The sequence below is a fragment of the Emys orbicularis genome, chromosome 5 (genome assembly GCF_028017835.1).
Source record: "Emys orbicularis isolate rEmyOrb1 chromosome 5, rEmyOrb1.hap1, whole genome shotgun sequence".
NCBI lineage: Eukaryota > Metazoa > Chordata > Testudines > Emydidae > Emys > Emys orbicularis.
In genome coordinates, this window is record NC_088687.1 from 43743382 (window position 1) to 43757517 (window position 14136).

Sequence of the window (14136 nt, forward strand, 5' to 3'; positions counted from 1 at the left end):
AAAAGTTTGTAATTTGGTTTCAGATTATTTTAAAGGATGAGCATGGTCTCTGCTTGAAAGAGATGCCGTCAGGTTAAAAGTAATATTAGAAAAAGTCGTTACTTGTGTTGTGAATATTGTAATTAAGAGGCTGATGCTGCAAAGTCCTTACTGATAGAGTAGTTGAGGCCAAAAGAAATATTTATGTGAGTGTGGAGTATTCACATTAGGAATGGTGAAATAATTTTACAAATCTAACTTCCCTTTAAAAATGTAAATTGTCTCTGGCATTGCTGTTAGTGTAGATTTTGCATTTGCTTAGGTAGAGCAACTAGACTTGAGCCCTGTGATTTTGTATAATTGTCACAGCTGTCTGTGCTCTCAGAAGACTATAGGATCAAACCTGTGGTCCATCTAGTCCTGTATCCTGTTTTGTATAGTAGCCAGCACCAGATGCTTCAGAGGAAGGTGTAAGGAATCTGTGAGTGGACAGTTAAGGTCAAGCTTTTTCTAACTCTATCAGTTAATGCTTGGTTTAAGCCTTGAAGACCACCTTGCAGACCGCTGCTATTATCTCAGGAATCAAACTGGGGTATATGTGTGTAAGTGTGCAGTTATCCACAGGGCCACTGTTTGTAGCCCAATCTGGAATGCAGCTTCCACTTGCCCTCATGAGGTCTGCTGCTATGTGTCTTCTGTAGAGCCTGAGTTCCCAGCTCTGCATAGTATGTGGCGTGGGGAAGCAGGAACTGGCCCTGGGGAGCCCCAGGTGGCAGTAGTAGTGTTCCAGCCTTTTTCCACACTCTTGGTGTTGGACTGGTAGAATAACCAAAGTTAAGGGGACATAGGAAGGAAAAGAGTGTCCCTGTCTTTACTCCAGTGTTGTTAGCTTTAACAATTTTACCTTGACTCTTGGAATGTTTCACATTTTTGTTAACCTCATAAATCCAGGAGTTCAGTTTTATGTGAGAATCTCAGCTTTCCTTTAATTTAAAAAAAAAAAAAAAAAAAAAAAAAGTTTGTAGCCCTCGTAGGGTTGCCAGTCTTGGTTGGACGTATTTCAGGAGGTTTCATCACATGACATCTTTAATTAAAGATTAATCTTTAGTTCCTGTAGTCTCCAGGACAGTCCTGGAGTGCTGGTAACCTTGTGTGTGGAGAGAAAGTTGAAAATATGAACCCTAAAGACTCATGACACAAGAAAGCAAATAAAAAGAACCTAACATTGATTGATTATATTTTAAAATGTCACGATTTTCAAGTCAGTCTGATGATTTTGTGGGCACTGACTCGTGGTGTGTGTATACTTGAGGTGAGCAATATTGCTAGCCTGTAGATAAACAACTCTTTGAAGAACTCTCTCCTGCCATTGGTTCTGTGTGGGAAGCTGTAGACACAGGATAGGATGGTGGGAGCAAGGCTCGGAGGCAGAGGAACAGAGGACAGACATGGGGTAATGGATCTGGGCCCAGAATGGGATAATGGGGGAGCACAGTGCAGGGGAGATGGGTGCAAGGCGAAGGCCCAGGAGGCCAGGGAAAAAGGCAGGGAAGCAGTGCCTAGGGAAGAGACAGGACACAGTGTGTTTGTAAGGTGGTTAGGAGGCACCATGCAGTGGTGTTTGGGAGGAGTTGAGGAGAGCACTCAAGGTGCTTGATGGGGGAAGAACGGTGATGGGGTGGAGGAGGAAACTGGGAGGAATGACATTTCCATCAGACAGGAAGAATAAGGGATGACACTATCATGTTGAGTGCAGTTTTTTTATATTTCACTTTGAATTTTCAACTTGCAACTTAGACAAGGGGAGGAGGAGTAAACACACCAAAACGAATAGGCTTTAAAATCATGAGGCTACTTGATTTTTTTTTTTTAACTTTTTTATTTTTTAATCTTTTGATTTTTGTTGATCTGTCTCATGATTTTTGATCTTGCAGTATTGACAATACTTCACTGATATAACATGTGGGTTGGTGGGGAATGTTTCAGTTCAAACATTTTTTTTTAAAGCTTCCTGGAATATTAGTTTTTATTACCGTGTGATATTAATTTTTGTAAACTATATTCCCTATCCCTGCCCAACCCCTGAATTTCAGGTCTAACCATATGATTGTCCCTTTGAATATGGAGAGGCTACCCTCATACAAATTGGCGTGCCAGAAATGATGGCAAACACATTTTAATACTCTAGAAAGTCAAGCACACACTGCCAGTGTCAGTAACATAATCAGGCCAGTTGTCCTACTCTAATTGTTCTAGATGACTTTGCTGTATATTTCACAAACTCCTGTTACTAACTCCATATGGTACGCTTGCTATTCTTTTTTTCTAATAAGGAAAAAACATATAACTACCGTTTTAAGCTACAGCAAAGCAAAGGATATGGAAAGCTTGCCTAGTGTTATATGCCCCCCTTAGTTTAGTTAAGTGGTAGAAAATACTCATTTCATTTAAACCCTCCACCAGAAAGGTAGGTGTTTTTAAGTAAAGTTAATAAAATAAACTTAGTGTCTGTATGTGTTGTATGTGAATACTATACATCATACCTTCCTGTGTTTTCAGCTGTAACATTTTTATGAAATAGATTTTTCCTAAAAGAGAACTGCCACTGGAATTCTTCCTAATTTCTAAAATACTTTTGGTTATAATAATCTTTTAGAAACTTTTCCTAAGCAGAATGCTGAGACTTTTCCTAAACCAGATTTTCCCCCTCCATTATGTTTTGTTCCAGTTGCTGGGCTTCTAGAATTATTCTATTAATATGTAAAGAAAGAAATGGTAGGCTAGATCCTAAAGTCACTTTAATTGCTTCTGGCCTTAGCACTATCATTTCTTGTAAGACTACCAAATTTGTAAAATAAGTATTAATGTAGTCCCTCCTCCTGTAAGCAGTTCTATGCTTTCTTAATTTTGTGCACACATTTCATCTAAATCAGTGTTTCTCAACTTTTCCAGACTACAGGATTCTGATTTGTCTTGCATACCCCAACTTTCACCTCACTTAAAAAGTACTTGCTTACATGTTGCCTCTATATAAATCTATGATACGCCCACATCTTGAATACTGTGTGCAGATGTGGTCGCACCATCTCAAAAAGATATATTGGAATTGGAAAAGGTTCAAAAAAGGGCAACAAAAATGGTTAGGGGTATGGAACGACATCTGTGTGAGGAGAGATTAATAAGACTGGGACTCTTCAGCTTGGAAAAGAGACGGCTAAGGGGAGATATGATTGAGGTCTATAAAATTATGACTGGTGTAGAGAAAGTAGATAAGGAAGTGTTGTTTACTACTTCTCATAACACAAGAACTAGGGGTCACCAAATGAAATTAATAGGCAGCAGGTTTAAAACAAAGAAAATGAAGTATTTCTTCACACAATGCACAGTCAGCCTGTGGAACTCCTTGCCCCAGAGGATGTTGTGAAGGCCAAGACCATAAGAGGGTTCAAAAAAGAACTAGATAAATTCATGGAGGATAGGTCCATCGATGTCTATTAGCCAGGATGGGCAGGAATGGTGTCCCTAGCTTCTGTTTGCCAGAAGCTGGGAATGAGCGACAGGGGATGGATCACTTGATGATTACCTGTTCTGTTCATTCCCTCTGGGGCACCTGGCACTGGCCACTGTCGGAAGACAGGATACTGGGCTAGATGGACCTTTGGTCTGACCCAGTAGGGCCATTCTTAAGTTTTTATGTTGTTATGTACAAAATTAGACCTAAAAATACAAGTGTTACAGCACACTATTACTGAAAAATTGCTTACTCTTTCCTTTTTACCATATAATTATAAAATAAATCGATTGGAATATAAATATTGTACTTACGTTTCAGTGTATAGTATATAGATCAGTGTAAAAGTCATTGTCTGTATGAAATTTTAGTTTGTACTGACTTCGCTAATGCTTTTTATGTAGCCTGTTATAAAACTTGGCAAATATCTAGATGAGTTGATATACCCCCTGGAAGACGTTTGCATACCCCCAGGGGTATCCGTATTCCTGCTTGAGAACCACGGGTTTAAATGACTGCAAGAGTTTTACTTAGATGTGTAAAGGTAATTAAATACATAAGTGTTTGCTGCATTAGGGTCATAAAATTTGAAGTTTCTCAAAAATTTATGATATGTTTCTTGTCCTAGAATTTTCTCCTTGATCAGTAAAAATATTTGGGGAAGAGACTTTGTGATTAGTAGACTTAGAACTCCCTCTGTTGACCATAATTTTAGTTGCAGTTTCTGTATCTGGTATGTTTTCTTTTAAAAAAGAAAATGTTTTGGTTGAATTTATGTCTTTGAGAAGCATCTTCCTTTCTTTTAGTGTAAAGGGAAAAAAGGATAGTTTGTGATGATCACCTACAAACATTTCAAGGGTGTAAATGTAAATGCCAAGGAAGTGGAAGAATTATTTAACATGGTTACAGAACAAGGTAAAATTAGGGAAGAAACAGAGAGAGAGAAAATTTAGGCTAACTATAAAAAAAAAATAAAAAAAAATCCTGAATGTAATGTATTAGACCATTGATACTCTTGATAGGTAAATGGTTTAACATCCCTCATTTAAAACTGGATTGCATGAAGTACAGTACTAGAGAATATAATGCAGGGAAAACCTTGCACAGTCGGAAAGGGCTTGGTCCTCAGATCTGCAAATGCTCCCATTTGTGCTTACCTTTACAAATGCATGTATTGCCCGCAAAATCAATGGACTACTCATGTATGAAAGTATTTGCAGGCCTGCGGTATAAAATTAGTTTTTTTCTGAATCATTTACTGATTCAGTAAATGAAGTAACCACTGTCACTGTAAGTCAGAATAGTAGTCACTTGAGAGATATACGTATCTCATCCTTCTCATTTTAAGGAATGATAAATCTTGACTTATATTGTTATATAAAATACTATATTTACGAAAAATCCAAAGAAATGTTAATATTTAAACTGGTTGTTAGTTAGCCTTAGAGCAAATATATTTACATTGTATTTATGACTAGACTACAATGAGTCAAACAGAGCAACTTGTAAATTTGCCCATCAGTTTCTTCTGTTTGCAGAGTTAAATCATATCCTATACTGCAAAACAAAGAAGTTACTGTTAATGAATAAATCACGAGTTATCAATATTATAGACTGATTCTGTTTTTAGATTTACTAGGGGATTGTAAAATTGTTTTTCATCACAACCACAGGGACAAAGATGCCTGTATTAATGTTGAAGACTTGTCTGTCTGTCTTTTGCGAAATCTAGGTAAGTGGTTTGTGGTTTTTTTTTGTTTTACATATATATTTTAGTAGAGAAGCCATTTTTTGAGAGTAAATATCAGTCACCCACTATCTTCATCAAAGGCTTATTCCAAAATGACTTTTGCCTCTTCAGCACTTCATCATAGGACTTTAGCTTGTTTTACAAACTCCTTAAACTTTTTATTGACCTATTCATTCTGGGTGACATCACCTCACTACGGTGTGAATAGCAAATAATAATATACTTGCATGAAACATAGTTTTCAGTCCATCATGGCTGCTGTCAGTTCATTCTGAGATGGTTTAAAAGTCTGTCTTGGTCTTCTGCATTATAATGCGATGCACTCCCAACAATTGTGGTTATGAATTTATTTCTGTTATGAGGAGAGAGAGCTGAGCTTCTTGCATAAGCACATGACTCCAGGAGCTGGGATTTAAAGTAAAATCTTGAGACAGTGGAAGACACTAATAAATAGAGAGTTTAAGGAACTGTCTTTGCTAGAAATATAATCTGTAACTTTTTATGTGCTCCAAAATTTGAAACAACCAGAAATACCAATGGCCAGTCATTCAGAATATTTATCCTTATGGAGGCTGGCTATGTTTGAAGGGATCATTTTAGATGAGAACTGTATTTTCCTGTCTTTTTATCACTTTGTCTTTTAGGACAGTTAATTTGTGACATCTGTTTTAGAGGTTTACTGATAAAAAAAATATATATAATACATATTAATCTTATTTTCCAGCAATACTTTTCAAATATGAATGAATTAGAACAATTTTTCATTTACTAAAATTTAATCTTCTTGTAGATGGGAAGATAGTTTTGCCAGGCAACCTTTTGCATCTCACTTTCTATGGCAAACCTTGCAACTTGATGGTGACGAGGGTGAAAGGAACCGATGGGGCCCTGCTGAAAATGCAGAGAAGTACTGTTTTCAGTGAAACACAAGAGCCAGTCCTTGAGAAGACTGACTTGGAGACCAGTGCTCTAAACTTGTCTTTGCAGCTCAGAAAGTTGGACATAGAAGACAACCAGGAAGGAGCATCTACCAGCACTCCATGCAAGCTGATGGCTCAAAGTTCACCAGTTACTTCAAATGCTGTGGTGATAGGGGGTGAGCAGGATTATGAGTTCTGTAATAAGGGGAATGTCAGAGACCTTATTGATGGTTCTGAATCAATCAGAGATGAAGACAGCGTGAGATTGCTACCCACTGGCAACACTGGAGCAAAATGCAATTTGGATACCTTTTACTTTATTTCTTCAAGAACTAGAGTCAATTTCATAGAGAATCGGACCATTGCAACAGAAGAACATGACTGTAAATCTATCCTTACCTATGACATGATAGGTGGTTTAAGCAGCCAGCTACAAACTATTAGAGAAACAATTGAACTGCCCCTGAAGCAGCCTGAATTGTTTAAGTGTTACGGTATGATGTCTAAGAGTTGGTTTTCTTCATCTAAGACAATGTTTTTCTTTAACTTACCACTTTCACCCATATTAACAAGTCACTCTATATGAAACACACATTCCCTCTCTGTGTGATACAGATTTGATGTACTTTAGTTCCCAACTAAACTCTGTTATAATTATCTTTTTTACAGTTGTTCCTTTTTTAATAACCAAATGTTTAGGTTGTAAGGATCATGCCTTAGAGAGGAGAGTCTGTGACGGTGTAGTTACCCAGGGGAACTCATGACGAGTAGCCAGGAGTTATAGAGTCAGTCACTTGAAAAATACAGGTACTCTTCTGTATCTCCACTGCTTAAAGTCTGTTTTTATAGAGTTAAATAAAAAAAAAAAGTGCATTTAATTTAAAGATTGGCCAATCAAATTCTAGTTTTTACCCTCATTTCCCCCCCCCCCCTTTTAATTCTCTCTGTCTGACCCAGGGTTTCTGTAAATTATAGAAAAGAATATAGTGCAATTCACCCATGTGAATTGGAAAGGATGCAATGATTTAAACATTAAAATTATTTATTATGATGTTTTCTTAGATTAAATCACAGTGCTTTGGACAATGTAAAACAAGATGGGACAAAGCACTAGATAGTACTGTAGGGAACAATAATAATCCTTCATTTGCAGCAGATGGATTATCTTATCTTTAATAGGTGTTTTCTATCCATAATTTCTAGGAAAAGTTAAAGTCCTGGGGAAGTTTTTCTAGAAAGGGAATAGATAGGGGTAGGAGAGTGGTGTGGCTGCTATTCTTACAGGTTTTTGAGGTAAACCCTGTTGTCTGCTTTGACCCATAAATCACTTTGAGTGGAGAGATTGTGCCGTAGGTGAGAAGAATCTGCCAAGGTGAGGGAAATAACCAGGTTTTCACCCTCAGAATCATTATGTCAGCAGGGGGATTACTTGTCTCTCTCTGGAATGGCCAAGGTGTTTGACTCCCCAACCCATTTATGTTCTGAGATCCATGTGGTCTTGGGATATGGGGTATGGGCCAGAATTTATTCATTGCAGGGGCCCTATACCTCTGCATTGCTTCTCCACCTTGCCTGTCTCCTCTGGGGGGATGTGGGTTGTTGGAACAGAGGGACAATCCATGTAAGACAATGATGGGTGTGCCAGTTTATATTGCGTAGGGCTTCCCTCTGGGTTTCTGTGGGATGATACCATGGAGAATGCCCATCCATGCTCTGTCCACAGAGCCCAAACCTCAAGATGCACCAGGGGATTTCATGTGTCAGGGACAAGGAAGGGATGCTGCTGCAAATCCCGCACCATACCATAGGTGACATCTGGATAATCAGCATCTCCTCTGCTAATGGCATCAGAGAGATATCAAGCCCTATATTTACTTCAATATCATTAGGCTTGAATATGTGGTTATCTGCAGTACAATAGCATAGGAATTGCATACTAGACCAGACACTTGGTCTCTTTCCTTCATATTGACAAGCATCAGAGGAATGTGCAACAATTCCCTCGGTGGACTTTAAGGAGTAACCTGGTAAAAGAGGAAGTTTCTTCCTAACTCTTGTCAATTAATGTTTAGTTTTTTGTTCTACTTGCATATGTACTCCTAGGGGTTGGGCTTATCCATACAGAATCCATAGTTCTCAGGAAATTTATCTCATTAGATTTTATTCCATCACCTCTATGGTATAATTGGTCCTCCTTGTATAGTTTGTCAGGCTTACAATATTTCATTGACCATTTGTCATTCTACTATATTTCAGTAATGCTCATTCTGCCAAGGTCCATTGTCAGGAATTCTAGTCCACCTATTTTTGGCTTTTAAACTTCTTGTTTTTAATTTTTGTGTGTGTGCCTGTTTTATTGGACTCTAGGCTGAAACCATTTAATTTTTCTGGAATATACTTGTGTTCCGAACCTGTCTCTCCTCCAGTTCGGCTGTAATTTCTCTTGTTTTAACTATATGCAGAGACACCTTGTTTTACCGACATCCCTGGCAGATGCCCTTGTCTGACCTTCGTGCTCATCAGTAGCTGTCAGCTATCCCCAATCTCCTAATATTTGCTATTACAGAGGCACATTCATTCTTATATTTGGTATTTCCAGTCTTTTTAATAATATTATTTAAGGTGTGCATACCTGTAATGAAGTGGAGTGGTTTTGTTGTGCTGGAGGTTTGTACAAACAGTATTGTAGGAATCTTGAGTAACATAATAAAGATTTAATTAATGCTAGGTTTTCAATCAGAAGTATTTCAATAGGATTATTGGGGAAAATAACATTTTATATAATAGGTTTTTATTAAAAATTAGTATATACCTATATTTCTTAAATAAAAGCATGTAGAATATAGAAATCAGTAATGTAGACATGTATATTGTGGAGCATGGTGATTTGATTTGTTCACAACCGCCTTAAGCACAAGTAACACTTTTCTTTCTGTGTTTGTTTAAAGGAATTCCTCCTCCTAGAGGGGTGCTACTGTATGGCCCCCCAGGTACTGGGAAGACCATGATTGCCAGAGCTGTTGCAAATGAAGTGGGAGCCCATGTTTCAGTTATTAATGGTCCTGAAATTATAAGCAAGTAAGTTCATCTAATTTATTACATCAGTAACTTAGAGACATTGGGCCAAATTCTGTACAGGTTTATATCCACTGGAGTTGCACAGTGTATAAATATGTAGAATTGGGTCCAGCATATATGTCCCAAGTCTCAGAAGTTCATGGGGATGGGATTATGCTGCTTATTGTTCTAGAGTGAAAATTATAGTTGTCACCTCCCAGTGAAATGAAGTAACAGGAGGCTGTTTTCATCATTCCTTTGAAGAGGAATCTTATCTAGTATAGTACAGAGAGGTATGTATGGCAGTGGAATGGGGAAAAAAGGAAATAATTTGATAAATAATTAGAAAGATAATTAGAACTGCATCTGCATGCCAGTTGTATGTCCAACAAGGAAAAAGGACTTTGTTAAAGCACAGTAAAATAAAGGCAAAAATGAGGCTATAGATGAGAATTTGTCCAGGTAGCATTGGTTTAGTTGTGGAAAAATTGGAATCTCTATGACCTAGATGGAGATAAACTGTTCCCCCTAGTTTTTGCTGGCTACAGATGGGTCATATTTTAAAAAAAGTATAAATTTTGCCTTAGTCTCTTATCCCAGTGGAAATGCAAATTTAAAATAACCTTTGTGACAAGCCACACATTCTCTGGGATGCTTTGAAGGTTTGAACACCATCTTGTGGAAACTCAAGGAATAGAGTCCCGCCCCAACTTGGAAAACAATAAAAGTTCTGTTACTAAAATATTGTGATTGTTTCAGGTTTTATGGTGAGACTGAATCAAGATTACGACAGATATTTGATGAAGCCTCTCAACGGTACATTGATTTTAGATCATTCTAATTACATACATGTTCATGTGTGTAATCATATAATCAAATAATTTTGATATTATTGTGTAAAGAAAAGCTTATGAAATTCTCTGGATTGTAATATTTTTCCTGCAAAGGTATTTTAAATGTAGATAAGTTTTATTTATATACAGCTTGGCACAAAGAAGAGTAATCTAATCTACAAATTTTATGTTTTTGGTCCCTTATTATAAATGCAATGTCATTTAAGGAGGCTGTTGTATATTATTCTAAACCAATTAGCATGTGTCCTAAATAAAATATTAAATTCTCATCCTAGTTGGCGTTAGAACTCAAAACTCTCATTTGCAATAGAAAGGAACCCAAGCCAGATAGATTGGATCCAGATCCGAAGTTTGTTTACATTCGTTCCAAGGCTGTTTAGATGCAAAAATTTAATTTGGGATGATTTCTAATTTCCAGTGGAAATGTTCTGCCACCTGAGCCAAAAGAGAGACTAATTTAGCTTAAATCAGAGAAGCCCATCTTCTGTTTTACCCATATTTCATCATAGAAACAGAATGGTAGAAAGTTGTCACTGACATTATTGAGCGGAAAAACAAAAATCTTGTTAAAATCTTACAGAATTTTAATATTGTGTGTTTTTTGAAAAACCTGTTGGTGTGGACATGAAAGTTGTGATTACTGTAGGCATGTAGTATGTACTTAAGTGTTTTTAATGGCTATCTGAACCATGTGTGACTGCACCTATAGGGCCAGATTCAGTACTAAAATATTTTCACTCAAGTTTAACCAATAGAATTGTAAACTAAATTCATTTGGAGGGCCAAATTCAACCGAGGAAGGAGCAAGAGAGAACCCAGCTTGACTTTTAGGTCCCAGTTTAAGTTTGCAGGGACAGCAACTAGAAAAGCCAATTTTTTACTTATAAGCAGAATAAAGTCAGTATAGAATCTGAGAACAATAAACATGGAATCACAGAATGCAATTATTTTACAGAGTCATATATTGGAGCAGAAACATACTTCAGGCCTGAAAGTTTCAGTCACCTTGGAGATTTGGATACCCATTAATTTTAATGGGAATTGGGTGTCCATATCCATTAGTTTTGAAAATCAAAGCCTAAATGTTTTAAATGCTACTATGTACAATTGGCAGATAAGTTGCTTTTATTTATTTTTCTTTCAGTCGTCCATCAATTATATTTATTGATGAGCTGGATGCACTCTGTCCGAAGAGAGAAGGGGCTCAGAATGAAGTAGAAAAAAGAGTTGTAGCTTCATTACTAACATTGATGGATGGCATTGGCTCAGTAAGTAAAGTATATTGATACAATTAGTGTATTAAGGGGAAGAACTGAATAAACTGCATTAGGTTTTGTAGCACAGTCAGGCCAGCATAAGATGAATCAGAAGAAACTTTTAGACAGCAATCTAATATCCTTATTGAATTTAAGGGAAAAGAAAGAGAAGAAGTGTGTCCCTTACTAACTATAGATAGGGTTAATACTAATAAGTGATTTCCTTCAGTAAATTACATTTACTTTAACAGAGTATCGCACCATATTGTTGTGACACTTCATAGAAATTAAACCTTATATATATATATATATATATGTGTGTGTGTGTATTTTGACATTCAGAGACATTTTTGAATTGCAAGAGAAAAGAGTATATAGCTTCTTCCATTTGCTTTTTGTCCTTCCCCATCTCCCACTTTTCTGATTTTTTTTTTGGCAATAAATGTAAGACTTCAGAGGCATCTTTTTATCAAGTCAAAACAGATACCGGATTATTCGGAAATTAAATGAAAATACTGTTGGTAGTGGGTGGTTGTTTTTGGTCTGGCCTGGATTGCTGAGGGATCCAAAATCCACATTAAGATACCCTTTCAATTCCCATACTAAATTTTTTAGGGCCTTATTGACTTCAATGATCTTTCAAAGGATAGTAGGAGTGTGAGGTCTGTGTCTTTCTGCAGAGAGTTAGAAGCAGTGTGTATAAAAATCTTGTGGATGTTAACTGCAAATTTCCCTTAACTTCCTGCATAAAGTTTTGGCAGCTCAAATAGCCCTCTATATAAGGCTACAGGGAGGGGATATTTCCTATTAGTAAAGACCAATGGATCTTCTTTCTAAGGATAGTCTTTTTGGGGACATTCTGAACACCACACTTTCAAAACTCTCTCTTAACAAATAATAGCACTACTTAGCTCTTATATAGAGCTCTTCATCTATAGAACCACTTTTCAGATGGGGAAACTAAAGAATGGAAAGGTGGAGAGAGTTGAGTAAGGCCGCTCAGCAGGATAATGTGAGTGTGGCTAAAACATAGGTCTTACGATTTCCAGTCCAATACCCTGCTACTGTATGGTGGTGCCTCCGACTTCATAGACTTGTAGACTTTAAGGTCAGAAGGGACCATCATGATCATCTAGTCTGACCTTCTGCACATTGCAGGCCACAGAACTCACCCACCCACTCCTGCAATAGACCCATAATCTCTGTCTGAGTCACTAAATTACCGTATATACTTGTTCATAAGCCGAATTTTTTTAGTAAAAAAGGGAAGCACCAGAGAAGGGGGTTGGCTTATGAACGGGTATAGAGAGGGAGAGGTGGGACACAGCCCCTCTTCCCAACAGAGGGAGCAAGGAGAGGCAGCACAGCCAGAAGGGAAGAGGCAGGGCCAGAGTCTCTCTGCTTCTGGCCACGCTGCTCTCCCCCCAGCCTCCGAAGCAGCTGCAGCTCTGGGGCTTGCAGGCTGCAGCCGTGCTGCTTGGCCCCGCCCCCCAGAGCAGGCTGTGGCTGTGCCGCCCGGGCGCCAGAGCATGCTGCGGCTGTGGCACCCGGCCCAGCCCGCTGGAACATGCTGCGGCCGCGCCTCCTGGTCTGGCCCGCCGGAGCAGGCTTGGCCGCGCTTCCCAGCCTGCCGGAGCAGCTCCAGCCAGGCCAGAGACATCCTCCCCAGATAAGGTGGGAAGAGATGAGATGGGGAGAGTGTGGGAATCCCGGGCTAGGGGTGGGGTCATGTGGGGGGTGGTCACAGGGGTAATTCCCCTGACCCCCAGCTTCTACCCCCCCCCCCCAAATTTCCCCACCAGTTGTTGTCCCGGCCCGTCAGGGTAAGTAGCTGGCGCACTGGGACACTTTGTTTACTTAGGTTTACCTCCGTGCCTGCGGACCCTCAAGGTAAACAAACCATCTCGGCCCACCAGCGGCTTATCCTGGTGGCCCGGGAGCCAAAGTTTGCTGACCCCTGAATTATAGGGTCGGTTTATGAACAGGTCACACAAATTTTCCATTTTTACTTATCCATCTGGGGGGGGGGTCAGCTTATAAACGAACCAGCTTATGATTGAGTATATACGGTACTCAAATCATGATTTAAAGACCTTCCCAGTCATCACCCTAGAACAAATGTTCTGACACATACCACTAAATCAGATCCTCTTCCAAGAGGAAGACCATTTTCACTGTCTGGAAATATGTAGTTAAATACAGAGTGAGCCCCACATTTTTGGAGAGGGTAGCCTTTTCTTTTATAAGTCAGAAACCAAATCTCAGCCTTTTCATCCCTGTTCCAAAATAGATCACAGTATGTTATGATTATCCTAAGGAGTAGTACCATGCTGGAGGAAGACTGTCTGTCTGTCTGTCTGTCTGTCTGTCTCACAGACAGACAGACAGACAGACTGTCTCTTTCTTGGCCTAATGGGCATGAAAAGAGATGAGTCCTTTCTCTTTTGTCTGGGATTACTTCATTCATTAATTTCTGCTTAGTTTCTCTCTCTTTCTCCCCCCCCACCCCCCCCAAAGTGTCACCTTAGGGTTTTTTTTTGCTCACTTAAAAAAAAGGAGGAAAATATTATTTATTATGATTATTAATGTAATAGTGTTACCTCCTTGAAATACTTTAGTTTCAAAATCTTAAATTTGTTTTAGCTTTAATGCTTTTAGTTTTTCTCATATTTCCAGAGAAAAATATTCTCTTAATAAACTTTTAAGAATAAAAATACTGGAGGAGGGTGGAGGTGCTTCTGGATCTTAATGAGTGAATCAGTTAATCAATTGTAAATTCTCTTTGGAAACTCTAGTTGCCACTTTACAT

At 38.5% G+C, this 14136-nt stretch overlaps 1 protein-coding gene across 1 annotated transcript in view; it reads left to right on the forward strand.

The window, feature by feature from the left end:
• Window positions 1-14136, forward strand: part of AFG2A (AFG2 AAA ATPase homolog A) — a 303993-nt gene that overhangs the window by 4057 nt on the left and 285800 nt on the right. Inside the window, exons 4-8 of the mRNA XM_065405034.1 lie at window positions 5164-5222; window positions 6031-6654; window positions 9109-9238; window positions 9977-10033; window positions 11216-11339. Coding sequence (XP_065261106.1) covers window positions 5164-5222; window positions 6031-6654; window positions 9109-9238; window positions 9977-10033; window positions 11216-11339 — 994 coding nt within the window. The remainder of the gene's footprint in view (window positions 1-5163; window positions 5223-6030; window positions 6655-9108; window positions 9239-9976; window positions 10034-11215; window positions 11340-14136) is intronic.